The 21816-nt window shown below is 40.1% G+C and overlaps 1 protein-coding gene across 2 annotated transcripts; it reads right to left on the bottom strand.

Annotated features, from left to right (window-relative positions):
• Nucleotides 1–5803: 5803 nt before the first annotated feature.
• On the bottom strand, nt 5804–19876 carry SLC35E3 (solute carrier family 35 member E3). 2 transcript variants are annotated; one of them, XM_069489990.1, is made up of 5 exons: nt 19355–19876; nt 18374–18484; nt 14015–14173; nt 10920–11002; nt 5804–7168 (listed from the first exon to the last, which is right to left on the bottom strand). In XM_069489990.1, exons 1-5 carry the CDS (start codon nt 19754–19756, stop codon nt 6982–6984), a joined length of 942 nt encoding a protein of 313 aa, XP_069346091.1. In that variant the 5' UTR covers nt 19757–19876; the 3' UTR covers nt 5804–6981. The 2 variants fall into 2 exon arrangements, with proteins under 2 accessions (XP_069346091.1, XP_069346092.1); XM_069489991.1 differs by lacking the exon at nt 18374–18484.
• Nucleotides 19877–21816: the final 1940 nt, after the last annotated feature.

Raw genomic sequence — 21816 nt, 5'->3', positions numbered from 1 at the left:
CTCTCTTTTACAGCCATAGCCGATGAGTGCAATTGTAGACATCCACAGCTACATTCAAGGCGGAGGAGGTGGGAATAATCAGTACCAGCCACATCCATCCTTACTATCAGGAAACCCCAGAAATCCTCAGCAGACTTCTGTTTCACTGGTGAGATGTCATTTGATCACCCCTAACTACTAGGCAGCAATATAAACAAAGAATTTAGCATTTCTAGCTGCTAGAGTAGAGGTGAACAAAGAATAGGAATGGGTGTTTGGTTAGGAAACCAACTGTGTCTTACAGCATTTTTGTCTTTTTTTTCTGTATAATTTTTTGTTAAATTGTGTAAAACATTCTGATTCTAACAAATATGGTCAGGGAATCACTCCATCATTACCTAAGAACTCTAGTCCCCAAAAGGTTAGTCTTGCTTTTAAACTCCAGGCAGAGAAAGACTTGGAGAGTCTGATCATTCCCATAGGACATCCTAGTTTTTGACATTCCAGATCTCAATAGGAGATTGCTTTTGAGCCTCCTACCTGCTGGATTAAGGCCCACCCACTCCTCTCCTGCACCAAACTGTAGGCTCTAATTTTTTCCCCTTCTTTTTGTACAGCAGACTCCAAGACAACACTGCATTCTAGCCATAGGTGGCAAAAGATGTTAGGGCAGGGAATCCAGATGTTTAAAGAGGAATGAAATCACGGGTTGCCATCGCCTCAGGCACAAGGAACAGCTTATTTTTTTGCCAAATTTCTTAATTCCGTCTGTGGCAGGGGGTGCAAGGTGTTCACTTTTAGCTCCTCTTTTTGTTTCTCCTTGAAGGCCTTATCTTCCTTGCCCACCTCTTTGGCCCGCTTCTTGTGCTATTTCAGGGGCCTCCTCCTGCTACCTTCACTGCAGGACACGGCACCTGCAGCAGGGATCTGACTAATTTTAAACTGAGAAAACAGGAAACTGACTTCTTCCGGGGAGAGTAAGACAAACAGGAAAGGGAAAATGAAGACATACGGTTGATACAGATCATTTGATTTCAAAAGGAAAAATAATCTCTTATGGATAACTAAAAACATTAAAAATTTAGAAATGCATAGTTCTCGCTGGTTAAATAACTATGCATGCTCATTCCTGTGGCATACATAGTATTTACGAGATATTTTTAGTTAAATAGAAAAATGTTATTATAATTATGGTTTGGGTGACATGCTGTTTTCCAAATTAAAAACAGTGTAATGAAAACAATTCCCCAAACGCCCATAAATAATTCATTGAATCGGCACTAATTCACCTCCTAATGACTTCATATGAGGTATAATGCAGCTTTGATAAATCAAAAGAAATCATGTGTTCCAATATATCAAAGTAATAATGAAAATAAATCCTATTTACTATTTTGCATATCCTTTCCAAAAATAAAATCTATGAGTAAAGAAATGTACATGAATAAGAAAACAGATCTTGGCCGGGCATGGTGGCTCATGCCTGTAATCCTAACACTCTGGGAGGCCGCGGCGAGAGGATCGCTCAAGGTTAGGAGTTCGAGACCAGCCTGAGCAAGAGCGAGACCCTGTCTCTACTAAAAAATAGAAAGAAATCATCTGGACAACTAAAAATACATAGAAAAAATTAGCCAGGCATGGTGGTGCATGCCTGTAGTCCCAGCTACTTGGGAGGCTGAGGCAGGAGGATTGCTTGAGGCTGCTGTGAGCTAGGCTGACGCCACGGCACTCTAGCCAGGGCAAAAGAGCGAGACTCTGTCTCCAAAAAAAAAAAAAAAAAAAAAAAAAAACAGATCTTATAAGGGTCAAACTCTTTCAGATTAATTTATTCAGATCTGCTCTTATATAAGCAAATGAGAAATTATGATTTTAATCTAAAAAGGCAGAATCAGGGGATTTTGGAACTGGATGGTCCCTTGGAAATCATCTGGATTGAAGCCTTCATTTTAAAAATGAAGAAACTGAGAAAATTTGGGCAGCATGCCCAAAGGCTTACTAAAGGCTATCCTAGTAAATGGCAGTCTGGACTGGAGGTCATGACCCTGATGCCCAGGCTAGACAGTTCCACTGTGCCTCAGTAGGTCCCAGACTGAGATTGGCCGCCTTCACTTTTCCTGCCTTTTCTTCCTTTCCCTTCTTCCTTTGCAGGAATAGAAAATGAAAGTGCATAACTGATCATCCCTTAATGGGCTTATAAAATCATTTCTTAAAGTATAATGGCGGCCGGGCGCGGTGGCTCACGCCTGTAATCCTAGCACTCTGGGAGGCCGAGGTGGGCGGATCGTTTGAGCTCAGGAGTTCGAGACCAGCCTGAGCAAGAGCGAGACCCCATCTCTACTAAAAAAATAGAAAGAAATTATATGGACAGCTAAAAATATATATAGAAAAAATTAGCCGGGCATGGTGGTGCATGCCTGTAGTCCCAGCTACTCGGGAGGCTGAGACAGGAGGATCGCTTGAGCCCAGGAGTTTGAGGTTGCTGTGAGCTAGGCTGACGCCACGGCACTCACTCTAGCCTGGGCAACAGAGTGAGACTCTGTCTCAAAAAAAAAAAAAAAAAGTATAATGGCACTTGGCAAAAGTAAATGTGGATTTTATTAATAGCAACTCATATTTCAAGAATATATTCAGGAATGATCTTATAATTTGTACTAAAAATAAAACTCCTTTTCAGAGCAAAAATCATCCCTCTTACAAAAGTATATACATTTCTTCCAGGAGTACACAAGCTCTTTGGTAGTCACAAATTTAATTCTGTAACAATAAAATATCATTACTATAAAAATCTTTTGACTCAGACAAAAAAGCCCCAGGTCATGTCAAGCATAGTTCAATGCAACAGAATTGTCTACAGTCTTGAATTCCATATCCTTACCTCTCACGCACTGACTTGTCAGCCCACTCTAACTTCTCTCCGCTGAAAACAGCCTTACTTAGTCAACAATACATCTCTCTCAATAAATCCAATGGTTATTTTTTTTATCCATGTCTAACTTGACTTCTCAGCAATATTGTCTTATTTCACTATTCCCTCTCCTATTCTATTATTGTCCCTGTTTTCCTCCCATCTCTTTATTCCTTCTTGGTTTCCTTTGCAAAATTGTCATCCTTTATTATTACATGCTAGAGTTCCTTGAGGTTCAGATGTAGACTGTCTTTTTATTTCTTGCTATCTTCTTCAGCAAGCTTATGTTGGTCTGTTTTTATCCTAATCAGGCATACTCCAATAACTCCCAAGTTTTATCTCCACTCCAACAAAAATTTCCTGAGTTCTAGACCTCTATAGCTTAACATCAATTGGCTGTCTCAATAGCAAGATGGCCTTGTATGTACCCATAATCTTCCTCCGCCTCATCCTACTCCTAACTCAGTCTTGTGTTTCCTCTCAGAGAATGGCACCATTCTCCATCAAGCTGTGCAAATCAGATCCCTAAGTGTGATTTTTCACTTCACCCCTTCCCGTGCCCTCCATTTCTAATCCATCCCCAGTTCAGCTCATTCCATCTACTAAATTGCCTTGAATATATCCACTTACCTCACCCCACTACTTTTTAAGCTACCATGACCTCTCACTACAGTTGTCTCCCAACTGGTCTCCTAGCACGGCTGTTTTCTTCCATTAATTTCAAAACGAAGGGGTTGACTGTGACAGCACTCACAACACTCCACCTTACTCTTAGTAAAGATGCCCAGCATAGCCTACAGGTGTTCCATGGTCTGAGGCCTGCCTACCTTTCCAGGCTCATGTCACACCATGTCTCCCCACCCCCAAATTTAGTCTCTAGACTCCATCCTTTTTGTAGTTCTTTAAAGTCATCATGATTTCTCCAACCAGTGGGGCTTTGTATGCACTATACCCTCTTTCCAGAATGCGATACCCTTCCTTTGCATAGGTAACTTCTATATATATCTATCAGATTTCAGCTCAATTTTTCTTCATGGACACCATCCCCAATTGCCAAGCCTAGACCAGATTCTTTTGTTACATGCTGGCAAAGAACCATGTTCCCTTTAGCATTTATCTGAATTTGTAACAATAAACTCACTTTGTTTTTGTTTAGTCAGTCCTATCTTTTCTGCTAATGTGTTCCTTAGCATCATAGGGAATATGTGCCTAGCACATAGTATATGCTCAATAAATCTTTGTTGAGTGAATGCAATTATCACTGTATCCCTGATGTTAGCATGTATAATCCAGTTTCATTTTGAAAACATACAAAACAGAATATATCTAATAAATCTGGTCTCCATTCTTTATTTTTCAACAGACTCAAAAAACAATGCACTCCATTCTTTTAATCAGACTTTCACCTTTGGCCATTCTGCATACTCATTCACCTAATAACTATTTATTGATGGAGAGAATGTGGAATGCTAGATTAATGCTGCTCTTTGAAATAAATTTTTAAAAAGAGAAGACATTAACAGTTTAATAATACCAAGGTTTAAAAAGTATCTTAAAAAATAAGACAGGAAAAAGCTTGCTTCATTTCACAAAGATTTCTTCTTTCTGTTATTTTAAAAGGGAGATGGAATTCTGGGAGCTAAAGAGGCCGGTGTTAGCATGCATACACACACAGATGCCACCCTTCTTCCATTGGCTCAAATATGCAATACAAAAGTAAAAAGAGGTTGTCTTTATTTTTAACAGGTAAAAACTGAAGTTCCGTCATTTAACATAGGATAAAAAGCAAGTCCAGTTACACTGATAACAAAAGGACAGCATGTTTTCTGCGAAAGCACTGCATCTGGTTTGTCTCTGTGCTTGGTCCTGGTCATCCGGCATATTGTCCCCCCTGGAATTTTCTTTTCAATGAGATGATTGTCTTCAGGGCAAAAAAAGTTTATCAGACTCTAATTCTAGCAGTACATATTTTATTCATTATTATACATGTGCCCCTACCCTGTCTTGTTGCAGCCATCTTACTGCATTCCTATTGACGTATTTTTTACAACTCCCTCCCCAAGTTTTATTTACAGTTAAGAATTTGTACATGGCACAAATCAACTCAAGCTGCTCTCAGTGCATAGAAATCAAATAATCCTCACGGTGCTGAAACACTTTTCTCCAGTTTTTGAGAAATAATTATGTTAATTTAAACATACACAGAGAATGTTTCTTAGACAAACATAATAATACTCGAGGCTTATCTGGCAAAAACGAATGCTTTGTTACTTTTTAGCACAATAAAATAGACCGAGAAGAACCAAAGAATACTTAAAACAAAAATGGGAAACCACATACACTAATCACACAAAAGATTGAGTGACAAGTTGAAATTCTTCAAAATAGAGTTTCAGTGAGGCTTCTCATTTCTAACAGTCTAGGAAAAAAATCCTAAAAAACCCAAAAGGGGGGTGAGCGTGTATGTGCTTTACTGTAAAAACCATATAACATAAAATTTACCATCTTACTGAAAGGCGTATTTTGTATATGTGGCTCTTTGTTTACTTAAGAGTTTTCTCCCTTGGCCGGGCGCGGTGGCTCACGCCTGTAATCCTAGCACTCTGGGAGGCCGAGGCGGGTGGATTGCTCAAGGTCAGGAGTTCGAGACCAGCCTGAGCGAGACCCCGTCTCTACTAAAAATAGAAAGACATTATATGGACACCTAAAAATCTATATAGAAAAAATTAGCCGGGCATAGTGGCGCATGCCTGTAGTCCCAGCTACTCGGGAGGCTGAGGCAGTAGGATCGCTTAAGCCCAGGAGTTTGAGGTTGCTGTGAGCTAAGCTGACGCCACGGCACTCACTCTAGCCTGGGCAACAAAGTGAGACTCTGTCTCAACAAAAAAAAAAAAAAAAAAAAAAAAGAGTTTTCTCCCTTAACGTTTATAAGTAACATTTAGAAAAAGTATTATTTATTACAAGAGGAATGATTTCTCAATGTATTATATGAGATGATCAAGAACTGTTTTTCATAGTCAATTGTCAAAAAGGTGGAAGGCAGAAATATATTTTGCAATTAAATATGTGGAACTATATTTCCTTAAGTGGAAATCATGGATTTCCTCTAAATACCCCAATTTTTAAAAATGATCACTGTAAAAACTCATGGAACTACTTAATCATTTTTCTACTTCTCTTTCAAATCTTTCCTCATATTTTCACTAAGTTTCTGCCTAGTGTTCAGAAAGCTCCGTGGATGCCTCAAATGCAGGGCTAGGGAGTGGTAGCAGGGAGGGGTATTAAGAAATTATTAATACGAAATGCTCAAAATGGCCAGGCAAGCAGTTACCAGGCCAATAAACCTGTTCAATTCCCTCTATTATCCTTTCTTTGAGCCATTTAATCACGGCTTTTGAGCCAATAAACATTTTGTTTTTTAACTCCGCATAGTTTCTACAGTTCACTGAAAGCTAAAAAACGAGAGAAGATCCATAAAAATTGTAGTTTTTCTGGATAATATACAACTTCTTACATCAACTTTCTGCTAGAAAAATAGTGCTTTTAAGAATTGGATTTGGTCTTATGGTCATCTTCTCTATTATACTTTATAAATGATATTTCATTTCTATAAATAATCAGGAAGTTAAACTAAACCAATTAAAATAGAAATGCTAGATTTAAATTGATTTGAACAGTCTGACCAAAATTATAACAAATCTCACATTGAGAAACCAACTACTAGCAAATAGGTCCTGTGTGTCCTTCCCTAGAAGAGAACGAACACTGAGAACCACAACACATTTGTAGCACAATAACAATAATTCCTTTGTCATTATCACAGAACTTTAATTTTCATGTGCTTGGTATAACCAAACCATCCTGTATACTTCATATAATCATCTTTGTAAAGCAGCATAAACCATTTGGTTTTAGAGAATTAAGATTTAAAAAAAAAAAGAGGACTTAAAAAAGTCATTTTGTAAATAAAATTTCCTTTGTGTTACTTCTTGAAAATCATTCAATGAATTTCACACTATAATTTTTTTGAAAATAACTTGTACACATAACATTTTTTATCTCCTTGAGGCAACATTCTCTTCTCCACAAAAACCGAATTAAGGACGTTGTACAAGTTTACTCTTGCCTCCTTCCTGTTCACTAAGTTTAAAGTGGGTATAGGCGAGAATGCCAAATAATGTACATAAAATGCCAAGACCCTGATTAATGGACAGTGGATCCTTAAATAAGACGTATCCTCCAAATAAAGTAATGCAGAACTTGAAGTGTCCAAACATGTTATAGCTGAGGTTTTTGGATAAGGATAAAAAGGAATAACAAGATAGTTATATTTACACACACACACACACACACACACACACACCCCGCCCCTCCCCCCTCCCCAGAGCAAAGGCTCCCTATGGCTGCAGAGAACCACACGCGACACAGACTGAGCAGCAGCCTGCCCCGTGTAAAGAACAGCAACTTCCGTGAAGTGCTGGGACAATCCTAGGTTCTTCCGGTAGGTGTTAGTGATGAGTTAGGGACGTGAAACTGCCTCAACTCTTCCCGTTGACCTCTCCAAGTAGAAAAGGGCTATGATATAAAAAGACAGACACTCAGAACAAGGTCCAGAGAAGATATTTTGTTCAGTAATTTATGATTATGTTTCATAGTGGCATTTCTTTCTTTCTTTCTTTTTTTTTTTTTTTTTGAGACAGAGTCTCACTCTGTTGCCCGGGCTAGAGTGCAGTGGCGTCAGCCTAGCTCACAGCAACCTCAAACTCCTGGGCTCAAGGGATCCTTCTGCCTCAGCCTCCCGAGTAGCTGGGACTACAGGCATGCGCCACCATGCCTGGCTAATTTTTTATATATATGTATTTTTAGTTGGCCAGATAATTTCTTTCTATTTTTAGTAGAGACGGGGTCTCGCTCTTGCTCAGGCTGGTCTCGAACTCCTGACTTTGAGCAATCCTCCCACCTCAGCCTCCCAGAGTGCTAGGATTATAGGCGTGAGCCATCGCGCCCGGCCTATAGTGGCATTTCTAGTAAACTCTCCTTGGCAAATGAGATGAGATATGTAAAGCACCAGAGAGCTGACTCAACACAACCAGTACGCTCAAGTTCAGGAGGCAAGAGGGGGAAAGCGAGAGGGCCTAATACTAGGCACCAAGTACATGCCAGCCACCACGAAAGATGCTTTACATGACACCATCTTATTTAAGCATCACATTTACCTTCACTCCAGTCCCACTCTTCCTATTGTACAATTATAGAGGCTCAGGGAGTTTAAGTAACTTGCCCCAGAACGCAGAGTTATTAAGTGGTAGAGTTGGAGTTCATGATCTTTTAAAGATATTTATACTACAGGGAAGGCAATTTTAAAGAAACTCTTCATGAATTTTTAAATTAAACCCTTTTATTAAAAAAAAAAAAAAACAAACAGTCTATACATGGTATTTCCAACTCCTCTCTCCAGTTCTTACTCTGTTCCAGGCCGTCTGTGGCCTCCCCACCCTCCGAATGTTCTCATCAAACCACCCGTGTCCTCCGCCTCACTAATCCCCTTCATCAGCTACCAGTCTCCCATACTGGCCCTGTCAGTGGCACCTAACACAGCTGCTCAGCCCTCCCTCCTCACCTGGATTCTACACCACTCCCCTTCTCCCCCTGCTTCTCTCTGCTGCTCCTCCACCTTTTCCACCCGGCCCCTCTCATTTCTCTGAACTCCAAATACTGAAGTCACTCGGGACTCAATCTTTGGACATCTTTTCTTCTTCTACTTGTTTGCTTGGTAATCTCAAACAGTCTCACCACTTTAAACGACACCTACACACTGCTGGTTCTCTAGAATATCTCTAGCAGAGACCTCATCCCTGAATCCTCACACTTACCCAAAACTGAGCACCTGGTCTTCCTCCCACCCCCAAACCTCCTCTGGGATGTCCTACCTCAATTGGTGGCAACTCCATTCATCAGGTTTTTGCTCAGGTCAAAAGCCATATGAGTCAACCTACTTTTCTCTCTTATTTTTCACATCCAACTGATCAGCAAAACCTGTTGGCTCTACTTGGAAATATATCCAGAATCCATTCCATTCTCACTACACCCACTGCTACCATCCTGTAATGAACCACCATTATTTCTAAATTAGAATGTTTCTGTGGCCTCCCAACAGTCTCCCATGCCTCTTTTCATCCAGGGGTTCAGGCAATGTCTGGAGACATTTTTGGTTGCCACAAATGGGGAAAAGGTATGCACTGGCACCTAGTGGTGGAGGCCAGGCACGCTGCTAAACATCCTACAGTGCGCTGGACAGGCCTCCGCAAAGAGCTGCCTGGCCCAAAATGTCAGCAGCACTGAGGCTGAGAATCCTGCTTTAGTTTATTTTCAACACAGCCAAGCTCTGCGTGTTTCCGCTAGAATGTAAGTAAAAGCATATCACTTCTCTGCTCAAAACTCCAACAGCTTCCTTCCCATCTCACTCAGCACAGCAGTCCTTATGTAAAAGCTATCAACCCCGTTCCTTGTTACCTCTCGGCCTGCTACATTCCTTCCTTTGCTCATCCTGCTCCGACCACACAGGCTTCCCTGTTGCCCCTTAGGGCCTCACTGCTGTTGCCTCCGCCTGGAACATCCTTCCCTCTGACCTGCACGGAGCAGCCTCATTTCCTTCAGTCTTCACTCAAAAGTCACCTTCCTGTTGAGGCCTTCCTGACTGTCTTACCTAAAATCCCAACTCCGTCCCCAGCATTTCACATTCTCTTTCCTGCTTTATTTTTTCTCCTTGGCATTTAACACTACTCAGCGCTGCTTATAAATATTTTAAAAGTTTCCCTCTGTATAGTCTATCTTCCTCACCAGAATTTAAGCTTGTGAGGGCAAAGATTTTTGTCTATTTGGTTCACTACTGTATCCCCAGTGCCTGACATATAAATATTTTAAAGTCACTGTATAAATATTTTTAAGTCAATGAGTGGGTATAAAATAAATATTTGTTGGATGAATCAATGTTTTTAATCAGGGCACATACTTGGATGCCTTGATTTGGCAGCATGATGCACAAGTTCTGGGACTAGACTACATGGGTTCAAATGTGGACACCACACTTCTCTTCTGTGTGTGGCCTTAAGTCAGTTATTAATATTTAACCTCTCTGTACCTCCGTTTACTCTTCTGTAAAATAAAATGATACAACTTTACCTCACAGAGCTACTGTGAGAATTAAATGGACTAATACAAAATGTTTCTAAGAGTACGTGGCACCAAATAAATATTTACTAAGTGATGGCTTTAAAAATTATTAAATATCATCATTGTTATTTGATAGCTGGCAAATATGCTACTTATTTACTTTGTTGACATCTCAGTATTCACTCATTTATATAAGTTAGTACTGTATGAGAAAATGTTACTGAGCTACCTCTCTCATTTGGGGAAATTCATTCTTTGCGTTTGCCTAAGGGTAGGGGCAGAGTGAAATATGAAGAGAAACAGACAAGCAGAATGGTAAAAATGGCAATTCAACTTGGTCTTCAACATACGATTTCATTTCGTGATTTGAAATAATATTGGGAAAAACAGGCACACCCATATCCAAGTAAGTATGAAGACAAACTCCAAAGTCAGATGCCAGTGGTCTGAAATTATCTTTTGTTATTTGGATTAACCACACCTCTACTTTGTTACTATGAATACCTGAAGATTGATTGAAAACTCAAACCTCCACCTCACTGTTTACTCAATAAGTATTTAATTTCACAATATGTACGGAATGGTACTGTAAGTTAATTTTTATAAGGGAAGAGGCCACCTATTAAGAAAATTCAAAAACCATTCATAATACAGAAATCTAACCCATTTGCTCAGTTTATATTTCTTTAAAATTCTATGGACTCTAGTGCGGACAGATACAATAAATGACTAAAAATAACTCGTCTCTACTTAATTTAGGCCACGCAATAGTTAGTGTGAGATTCCATTAAGGTAAGTAATGAGTGTGACAGTTTTGGAAAATATAAGACAATGCATTTATAAGTTATTATGAAAAGGATACGTGACAGGTGAAGTGTTCCCAATGATCCAATAAATTGATAAGTTCACCATGAAAGCTATCACTCCAGACAGCAGCACCATAAGCTACAAATAAACCAAAAGAATCATTAATGCAAAGCATTGCAATCATTATCATCAAGTAAATTTCATTAGGAAGTTTAAAAAACTCAAATATCAACCATTAAAAATAAGATTAGAAATAGAGTCAATTTGGGAGATAGCACAAATTGAAGGTAAAAAAGTGGAATAAATAGTGTTCAGAAATATAATTCTGTCCACAAGAATAATGGAAAATTCTGCAATAATATCCTTTCTCCGAATGTGAATTTTCTTATTTCTCTAAGGAAAAATATTTTGTATTTGTTTATTATAAAATACATACACATTATAAAAAAATCAGAAAATAAAGATAAGCAAAAAGAATATAAGGAGTTCTTAAAATCCCATCCACCCACCCACGTTAACATCTTGGTATATATCCTTCCTTATCTTTTTCTATTGAATTGCTCATTTTTATTCGTATTTAAATTAAATCAACAAACATTCACTGCATGTCTACAAAATTAGCCCAGGCCTTGTGAGGAATACAATACGTACAAAGCTCCTGCCCTCAAAGAGCTTAGGACATAATAAAAGTCACGGTAATCATAGGTTACACTTACACAACACTTACAGGACGCCAAGAACAGTTCTAAATGTTTTACATGTATTGACTCATTTAATCCTCACGAAAACACCCACACAGTAAGTGTAAAAATATTAAATATTATTCCTTTTTAACAGATGAAGACAGAGAGCATAGAGAGGTAAAGTAATTTGCCCAAGATCACACAGCTAGTAACTGGCGGCGCTGAGATTTAAGCCCAGGCAGTCTGGTTCTGGAGCTCCTGCTCTTAACCCACTCTGCTAGGCTACCTCTCACTCACATGAAAGGCAGAGTGCAATACAAGATTTACAGCTCAGGCAGTGGAAGAAACTGAGTCTTTAGTTCAACATCATTAACAGGCAAACAGACAACAGGTTCCATACAAATCTCAAGGCAGAAGAGATCACTGTGGGCTGCAATAGAGAGAAAAAGTCTTTGGATCTCAAAAAGTACGTACAGATTAAAGAAAGAAGTGGGGTAGGGTTCCAGGCAGAGGGAACACAGGTCAAAGCGTGGAGGCAGGAAAGGAATAAGGTGTGTTTATGGCACAAGGAATAAACCAACCTGGCTGAGGACAGGGGACAAATGGGTCATACTCATTTAAACCTATCCCATAATTTTATTTAAAAAGTTGCAAAATCATATTCTGTTACTGAAGAGAATTTAGATAAAATGCTAGTCATGATTTAAATTATTAAGAAGTTTAAGCACCAAAGAAAACATGTCATATTTAAAGATCCTTTCTGTCCCATGTAGGTTTTATCAGATTTCAAATCAGTACAGTCAATAAAAGGACCAAAGCAGTTCAATCTGTGTCCTGTTTAGGTAAATACAGTTACACCTCATCTGTATGAGGTCTGTTAAATATTCAACCGAGAGAAACTTGCTCCTTAAAAACTTTTAAAACTGTTTCTAGAAATATATCTAAAATTTATCATTTTTAATTTTATTGAATTCACAGAATGTTACCTACTTGATGACTCGGCACATCCTTTAAAACACAATTACATGCTCTGAGACAAGGATGCCCCCTAGGGACATTAAGGAATGAAGGTGACTTTCCCTTAAACTAAATGGCCTCAGCCTGTTAGCCTCTTTAACTTTATTACTTCCTTTCTGCTGCCTTCCTCTTTTTTTTTATTTTGCTTATGTTTTTTCTTTGTTCTTTTTTTTTTTTTTTTTTGAGACAGAGTCTCGCTCTGTTGCCTGGGCTAGAGTGCCGTGGCGTCAGCCCAGCTCACAGCAACCTCAAACTCCTGGGCTCAAGTGATCCTCCTGCCTCAGCCTCCCAAGTAGCTGGGACTACAGGCATGTGCCACCATGCCCAGCTAATTTTTTCTCTCTATATTTTTAGCTGTCCAGGTCATTTCTTTCTATTTTTAGTAAAGACGGGGGTCTCACTCTTGCTCAGGCTGGTCTCAAACTCCTGACCTCAAGCGATCCTCCTGCATTGACCTCCCAGAGCGCTAGGATTATAGGCGTGAGCCACCGTGCCCAGCCTAGACCACTTCTAGCAAGGAAAAATAATCAATTCTCAACAAGCTGTGGAAAACACCTTTTTCGATTTCATCACCACTCGTTCTCCAGACTTCTTTGCTGCTGGCATAAGCAAGCTACTGTTAAGATTACAAAACTGTGTTGATAGTTTAGGCAGATACTTTGATTAATTGTATTGCTTCTTATTTGAGAGATAATAAACTAAACCTTTGATTTGAAATCAGACATTTCATATTTAATGACCCAATAGAAAAGGGATCCATAAAAAGATCATCACCAAATTGGTAAAGGTGATTTTCTTAGTATGGTAGGATTCCAGGGGCCTTTCACTTTCTTTCTATTTCTATTTATGTTCAAAATCTATATAATGGACATGTACTATTTATATATATATTTTAAAAACCAATAAAACTACATTTTCACTGTAAAGAAAATTAAATGTCCAAATAATTCATGGGCCATAGCTCGGCATGGTCAGAACAGTAAGTGGCATCAGCAGACCTGAACTGTTAGTCCTGGTTTTGCCATTGACTAGCTGTCCCACCCCATGCAAGTCCTTTCACCTTTCTGTGCCTCAGTTTCTTCATCTGAAAAACATTCCTTACCTTGTTTTCCTTAAAGGGTGATTATGAAGATTTTTATTTATTTATTTATTTTAAAAAATGCTGAGGTACCTTCATACCTTGAGGTAGTTTACTTCGCACACAGCATTGCCTGACTCCGCCCACATGTCGTGTTGTTTTGTTGTTACTGTTGTTGCAATGTTGGAAGGGAGGGGAATTCCATGCATGGGCTTTTTCCATGCGTAGAGAGAGGCCTTCCTCCCTTCCCAGATTATGAAGATTAAATGTGAAAATAAATCTGAGATAGTGCTCTGAAAATTTAAAATTGCATTAATAATGGAGGAATTATTATCACACTGTTTCTTAGACACCAAAACAATCAGAACTTACCAAAGCAGAAACTGACCAGGGACCAAATATTCCCCCTTCTCCAAACACTGGCTCAAAGAAGGGCACAGTGACCAGCAACATGGCAGATGACATCGGGGCCTGGTAGTACAGCAGCTGCATTGAATTCACTTGCAATTCATGCTGTTTGGCTCCTACCCACTGAAAATCACGAGATAAAAGAAGCCAGGAACAAAAGAAATAACATCACTTAATCAAAGATGCAACTCTAGCCACAAAGATGGGAATATGGGGTGCAGGCTGGGGGAAGAGGAAACGCCTAATTATTCTACAGGATTTCAAAGATCAGTAAGCTACATGAATGCACTTTTAAGCACCTTGGCTGAAAGGAGCTCTATAAATTCAATTTCTGATTAATCTATTTTCTTCTCAATTCCTTAGAAAGGGGAAGAAAAATTCTCTTTTCCCTCCTCCCTGACACTAGTAAATAGCAAAAAGTAAATGCGTATGGGGCCCACAAGCATCAGAGATCTTGGGAAAATAAAGCAGAAATGGGGAAATTTAGATGATAAGTAGGAATATAGATGCAGTGTGGGATTTCATTTCTTTCTAAAAATGGCAAAAAAAAAAAAAAAAAAGAAAGGAAAGGAAGATGCAGGGCGGGCCAGGGGCCACAGGGCAGGACAATGACAGGGCAGGTTAGAGACTGACAGACTGACCAGAACAGTTATCCCAGGTGGCTGCCAAGGTGTGTGGCTTGAATGGCACATGGTCTTTTCAGTTCTTTAGAAAACCCCATCAATAGTAGAAGAAATTTTCCTCTCTATGGATTATTTTCTGTGGGTAGTATTCCCCATCCCCCACCAAATACACCTAAATACGTTAATCACAAACCCTAAAATACTGTACCATTCAGTAGAAACAAAATCTCAAAACCTCATATCCCATCAATCCTCAAAATGCTTCACAAATATGACTAAAAAGGAGACTTTGGGGAAACCTTAGTAGGGCTGTTTGAGTAAGATCTGGCAAGAACAGCCAGGCTTTTGACTCACTTCTACACGCCTCTTGTTCCTGTAGGTCTGGGTATCTTGTTACGTAAACTCTTAAGTCTATAGAAATTCACCAAGACAAAAATAGAAGAGCAGGAAATCTGAACCACACTCCTGCCAGCCATAACTAAGAGTCTTCTGTGAATATGAAGGACAAAGAATTGATTCTTCTGCTGCCTACTGGAGGGGCACGGCAGTGTGCAAAAAGGACGCAGAGAGCGTGTGCTTGGCCCTCCTCTCCTGTAGGCGTGTCACTAGGCTGCTGTGTGCCTCTGCCGCAGAACTGCCTGGCATGGAGGGGACTCCCGGGTCTCAGCTGTCCCTTCCTGCCCGCCTCGCCTCTAATGTTCTCCTAAAGGCACCATTACCTCCAACAGCCCCAACCAAAGGGTTTTCCACGTGGCCCTCTTCCTGCTGGACTTCTCTGCAGAATCTGCGAATTTCTCCTGGAAGAACTGCCTTCTGGTTTGCACTCTTTCACTTACCGTTAGGGTAGATGTCTGCCTTCCTCTTTAATCTCCCTGACTGACCTCTTTTACTATCTGCCGACATGTGCAGCTCTGACCTTCTTCCCTGAGCATTCTTAACCTCACATCTTCAACAGCTTCCTGGCCATCTTCGCCTAGATAATCTGCAGGAACTTGTTTAAAATCAAGCTCATGTCTTCCTTCCACGAACAAGCTCCTCTTGTGTCACTCCAGTAATGAATGATATAATCTCCACCAAGGATCAGACTCCTTACTGTCCTCACTCTCACATTCAGTCAGGCCACACTGATTCCTCCCCAAAAAGGTCCCTGGAATGTCTTTTCCCCTTTCCCCATCCACACCCACTGCCCTAGCCCAGGCCCTTCCCCCTTCTACTCTGCCTTCGCCCTTTCTTCTCCTCGCCATCCTTCATTGCCACCAGTTCTTTTTCTTAACCACAGGGAATGATCAAGTCATTCCTCTATCTGAACTCCTTTCCTGGTGCCTGCAGGATAAAAACACATTTCCTTAGCAAGACATTCAAGACTCTGCTATCTGGACTCACTCACTCCTCAGCCTTGTGTAGCCACAATGCACCTATAGTCTAGCCTCATCAGACAAATCAAGTTCTCTAAAATGCTCCATATTTTCACACATAACACAAGGAAAGACCTGCAATATTTCACTGCTGAGGGAATTCCTGTGCATCCTTCAATTTAAATTAACTTTCCCCTAAACTCTTACCTCGCCACCTGTCTTACAGAGCTGCCACTTCCTCATTGGTGTTCCTCAGAACTTTTTCTCATACCCTGAGGTACATATACTACTGTGACTAGCTGTCTATATGTGCTTCTACAATGTTGGCTCGTAGCTGCTTTTCATCTCTGTACTCTCAAGGGTGAGCATGAAGCAAAAGACGTCTGCTGAATGAATGACTCAACCATCTTGCCACAACTGAAGCTAAATAACTGATCACTCAACTTTTAACTCCTTTTAATGTCCCCAGCAGTATAAGAAAAATAACTTATAATGTCCCTAGCAGTATAAGAAAAATTTAGAAATTACACCCAGATACTACTTTCTTCCAGAGGAATTTTTTGGGGAATACACTTACTTTGCAATAGTACTTTTACCATTTACTGATAATGGAAACTGTGTCCATTAGTTAGTCTATAATCATTCCTTGGTTAATCTTACTTCAAATAACTAGCCTAGGGATATAGAATCCTTTGATTCTAACCTATAGCAATTTGAGACTTAAGTGAACAAAAATAGTCATATTGACATGGACAGTGAATACTCTGAATTGAAATTATGTAGAAGAAGTACAAAAAATTCTAATGTTCAAGGAATAAAATTTCTTGCTATATTTAATAAATGTTTAACCCACACTAGGCAAAAAAGTGCATTTAACAAAAAATATAAATAGGAATGTTCGCTTCCTTTATCTAGTAATAAAATTTAAACACACTGAAGTGGACCCAAATATAATTTTTTTAAAGCACAAAGTTGAGCTTCCTCTGATTACTCTGTAGTAAAAGACAGAATATTATGGTGGCAATTAACAAGACTGAGTAGGTGCTCCACCCTCTTATGTCGCTTTCTTCTTTCATTTAAACTGCTTCTCTGCCACTAAAAAATGTATTTGCAGTAGTTTTTAATAAGAATCTTTCTGACATGATCACCTGCCAGAAAGTTTAAGATGCTGTATTCCTGAATTCCTACATTCCCAACAAGAATGCCTTAGTTTATAACCAGTGGATGTTTGTGAAAAAAGTAAAATTGGTTACACATTTTGGCTGATTCCCCATGCAGGCACACCCAGAATTTCCAGACCAAGGTTTCCAGTATAGAGAGAATACTGTTTCACTGTACCCTACACCAAGTTCTTTTTTCTCCACTATATAAGAAACAAAAAACACATCTGTTGGGATTTTATGGTAATGAATGAATCCATGAACAAATTTTTAATGAATGCCTGCTATAGGCAAGGCACTGTGCTTGCACAGGAAGTGAAATACCCATTGGTATAAATTACTCTATTGATATCGACAAATTATTAAAAGCCAATGTAAGTTGTAACAGCAGTGTATTTTTTGAGGCAAAAAAAAAAAAAAAAAACCCTACAAATCTGGAAGTTTCCTTTCCTGCTCAAATTTCTGGAAATGTACTCATTCGTTCACAGTAATGCTATAATTAAAGAGTAAATGGCCGGGCGTGGTGGCTCACGCCTGTAATCCTCGCACTCTGGGAGGCCGAGGTGGGCGGATCGTTTGAGCTCAGGAGTTCGAGACCAGCCTGAGCAAGAGCGAGACCCCATCTCTACTAAAAATAGAAAGAAATTATATGGACAGCTAAAAATATATATAGAAAAAATTAGCCGGGCATGGTGGTGCATGCCTGTAGTCCCAGCTACTCGGGAGGCTGAGACAGGAGGATCGCTTGAGCTCAGGAGTTTGAGGTTGCTGTGAGCTAGGCTGACGCCACGGCACTCACTCTAGCCTGGGCAACAGAGTGAGACTCTGTCTCAAAAAAAAAAAAAAAAAAAAGAGTAAATGATAAATATAACCAATAAACTTAGAAAGTAAAGAGTCTTACTACTCATTTTGTAAAGACTCCCCAGCAAATAATGTAACTTTACCCCAGACTCAGACTGTTAAACATGGGTATTATACACTTACAAACAGGATTTGGAGAGCATCATACACCCAAGTTTCTCTGTCTCCTTTCTTCTCTTCACCTTGAGTCAGACAATTTATGCAATTATGCTTTCTTCCCAACAGTCTATTGTCTCTATACTGTATTTTCTAAACCTTGGGATACAGCTTCAAAATTTATGAAATCTGCTAAAAAGGCACATAAAGAAAAAAAAAATTACCAACCACTTGATAAAGGGATGTAACTAAAACACCAAGAGCAGCAAACACCATTCCAAGGAAATTAAACTTCACATCGTAATAAGAATTTAGGATTACACCTAAAGTTATAGGAATCTGTAAAGAAAAAGAGGCAAATGTTGTTCAGATTAAATTCAAGAGACATAAATTTAGTATTCCTTTTAGCGCGTCTTACAAGACTAATTATAAACACATAACTGAGAAACAACGAACCTGTATAAATGTTCTTTTTTCATTTTAGAAAACTAATTTTCATCCTATTTCCCAAACGCGAAATATGATAACTCTATATAGATGTTCACATTTAATTCTTTTTTAAATTTGTGGTAAATGCATTTTGTACTTTGCAAGAAAATACCACATGCATACACAGATGAGTAAATGGACCCCCAAATTAGTGTCTAAACAATATATAAGCATAAAATACAATAAAAGCATAAAGATCTTAAACATTATAAGTTACTAAGTGCTAAAATTTTTTGTCTCTTTTTATTGTATGCAGACATCTCTGCAGTATGTCGCTGCACACATACTCTGAGACATATTTTATGCTAAACCTTTCGTTAATCATACACAGTTTGATTCCCCTGGTGGAGGAGGGCTGTTTTTCAGTTTGAGCTTCTGCAGATATTCTGATATACTGGACTGCACCACTAAAGACAGCTTTCTTTTCTTACCAATCACAGCATTTAAAGATTTCCCCCAAATGGTAGTTATTATTAATAAAACTCTCACAAGTACGCTCTTCTGGGCTAAGAGCCCAATAGAATGCCAAGATGGATTTTTCCCCCCTCCCCCCAAAAGCTCGACGTTCACAAGCTCACAGATGACTCATTTGTGGATTTCAAGACGATGGGGAAGAGGGTGGCGCAAGGTTAAACAACGAGCATTCAAATTTCCCGGGGAGAAGGGCGGTCCAGGAGGTGAGTCGTTAGAGGAGCGCCTCGGGAAGCTCAGGCTACTCACCAGCGTGAGCTGTATTCTGGTGGAGAAGGTTTTCTGGTAGCAGAAGGTCTGGATGGCTATGATCACCGGCGTGGTCATGGCCTTGGCCAGCTGATAGGTGCCTATGGTGTTGTTCTGCAGAGAAAGGTTGGTGAAGACCACAAAGCCGCAGAAGCTGAGGGCCAAGAGGAGGAGCTTGGAGGGCGGCAGACTTTTGGGGGCAAAGATATCCAGTTTCTGGCAGATGTACAAGCCCAGCCAGGTGACTACGAAATGCACCAGGGTCAGGCTCATATTGGGGAAGCCGTGATGCACATAGATCCATTTGTTAAGGAACACGATGCAGATGGACACCAGCAGGTTGAACAGGAGCCCAGCGGCTATTCGCCCGTTGCCCCGCACTCGGTCCGCCAGAGATGCCATGATCCTCGCTGCCTGCCGAGCTGCGACCCCCGCGGAGCCGGGGCTGTCCAGCCTCCGAAAGGGATGCCCGGCCTGTCTCCTGCTGCCCTTGTACTCCACCGCCGCGTCCTCTCAGACGCCGGCCTCACCGTCTGGCCAGAGACAGACATGCATGGATCCAGGGCCAGGCGATCAGCAGCCTCAACAGCGTACACATGCTCCGCCGCCCCACCCTTTAAGCCTGTGAGGACGCGGCACCACGTCCCGCGCCCCGCCCCATCTCCGCCCACGGCCACGTGACTCGGGGCGCCCTCGCTTCCGCCCCCGAGCAAGGGGCTGGGCCGCTTTGCCTTGCGCAGGCGCGTTGGGCTCTTGGCGCGGAACGCTTCATCCTTGATTCCCATGCTCTGGGTCCTCTACCCACTTTGTTACCTAACATCTCAACCTGGCTGGGCCAATCTGGGACCCATCTCTTGATGTTTGATTATTTCATGTGTGTCACTTGGCCCGACTTGCTAGGCAGCTTCTCTCAAGTTTGTGGAGTGGCTGTGCAGATGCTGTTGGACAATTTTACGTATGAGACGGATGCTGAGCAAGTTTAGTCCTTGCCAGACATGGGAAAGCATTACTTACTGAAGGCATGTTTTTAATTTATTTTATTTTTGGAAAGAAACATTAAAATTTTGCTTTCCAACAGACAGCAGCAGCTGGTACAGTTACAAGGGTGTCTCCGTAGATGATACCTTAACAAGGCATGATTAGCTCAACAGTGAGAAAGCCATTAGTGTGTTCTCTGTAACAATATCCACTGACAATGTAAACACGTAGAGTTATTGTGTTCTCTTACAACCCGGAAGGAAAGGCACAATTTGGAAAACAACAACAACAAAAAAAAATTTGGATATTAAAGTCAGGTGCAGTGACTAATATACAAAACTTTGGGTAACAGTCTTGATGCACATTGCAATAAGGGCTTTCAACATAGAGGGAAAGGACTTCTTCGTCCAGAAGTTAGGGTCTTTCTCCTTCCTCATTAAACTGCTAGAGCAACATTTCATCATTTGCTCAATATTATTACGTGTACAAAATGGGATTTAAAAAAGGACTCACAAAAACATCTTGAATGTCCAGCTGGTCCCACCAATACATCAATTCTTAGGTTTATAACATGGCCTGAGAATACTTCAACAGTCATAAAATGGAAAAATAGAGACTATGGCTACAAAAATTAAAAATAAATGGGGTAGCTGGATGCGGTGTATCCCAGCTACTCAGGAGGCTGAGGCAGGAGGATCCCTTGAGCCCAGCAGTTCGAGGCCAGTCTGGGTAACATAATGAAACCCTATCTCACTCATAAATAAATAAATAAATAAATTTTAAACGTTCACAGCCAGGATTTGCCTGTTCCAACTTTGTAGCCTTCATGCAATACTCAGGAAAAAAAATTTTCATAATTATGTGGCATAAGTTGCATCAAGAAAAAAATTTTAAATTAGTATTTTAAAAAATACTAATGTGAACCTGTGATAGGAAACACATTCTTCCATAAATTTCTTCTCTAGAAAGAAAACGCAGTTTTTCAATAGAGTAAGCACTTGTGAACTAAATTCAGTCACCTGAGATTTCCCACTCGGGTGCTCACATCTTCTGGCTTTCAGGAAGACAAAGGCATCTGGGAAGTATGGGGAGTAGATTGGCACTCTTGGGGCTCTAATTGAGCTGTATTTAAATAAGCCGCAACATAAACATTGACTCCCTAAAGACCAAAATAAGTCCTTTGGAAGGCATCCTATTAAAGGTTCTAAGGTTGAAACAATTTTGTAATTCTACAACCTTAATTTTTTGTTGTTTTTTTAAAGTACCATTCAAAAAACAAAGCAAAAAAAAAAAAAAAAAGATGGGTACAGGGTTGCGGCATATAAAACAAGTTCCTAACTAGATGGCAGTCCTTGTCCATTTATCCACATACAGTTATCACGGAAGAATACAGTGCCTCTCCTTTCCAATTAGGGCTAAATAGTTTTCCACTGTGGTTCCATAGACAGGTGACAGTCTTTAGAAATAGTCTAGGTTATACAAAA

This window comes from Eulemur rufifrons, chromosome 16 (assembly GCF_041146395.1).
Source record: "Eulemur rufifrons isolate Redbay chromosome 16, OSU_ERuf_1, whole genome shotgun sequence".
NCBI lineage: Eukaryota > Metazoa > Chordata > Mammalia > Primates > Lemuridae > Eulemur > Eulemur rufifrons.
Note: the sequence above shows the minus strand (reverse complement) of the source record. Positions and strands in the feature narration are given on the sequence as shown.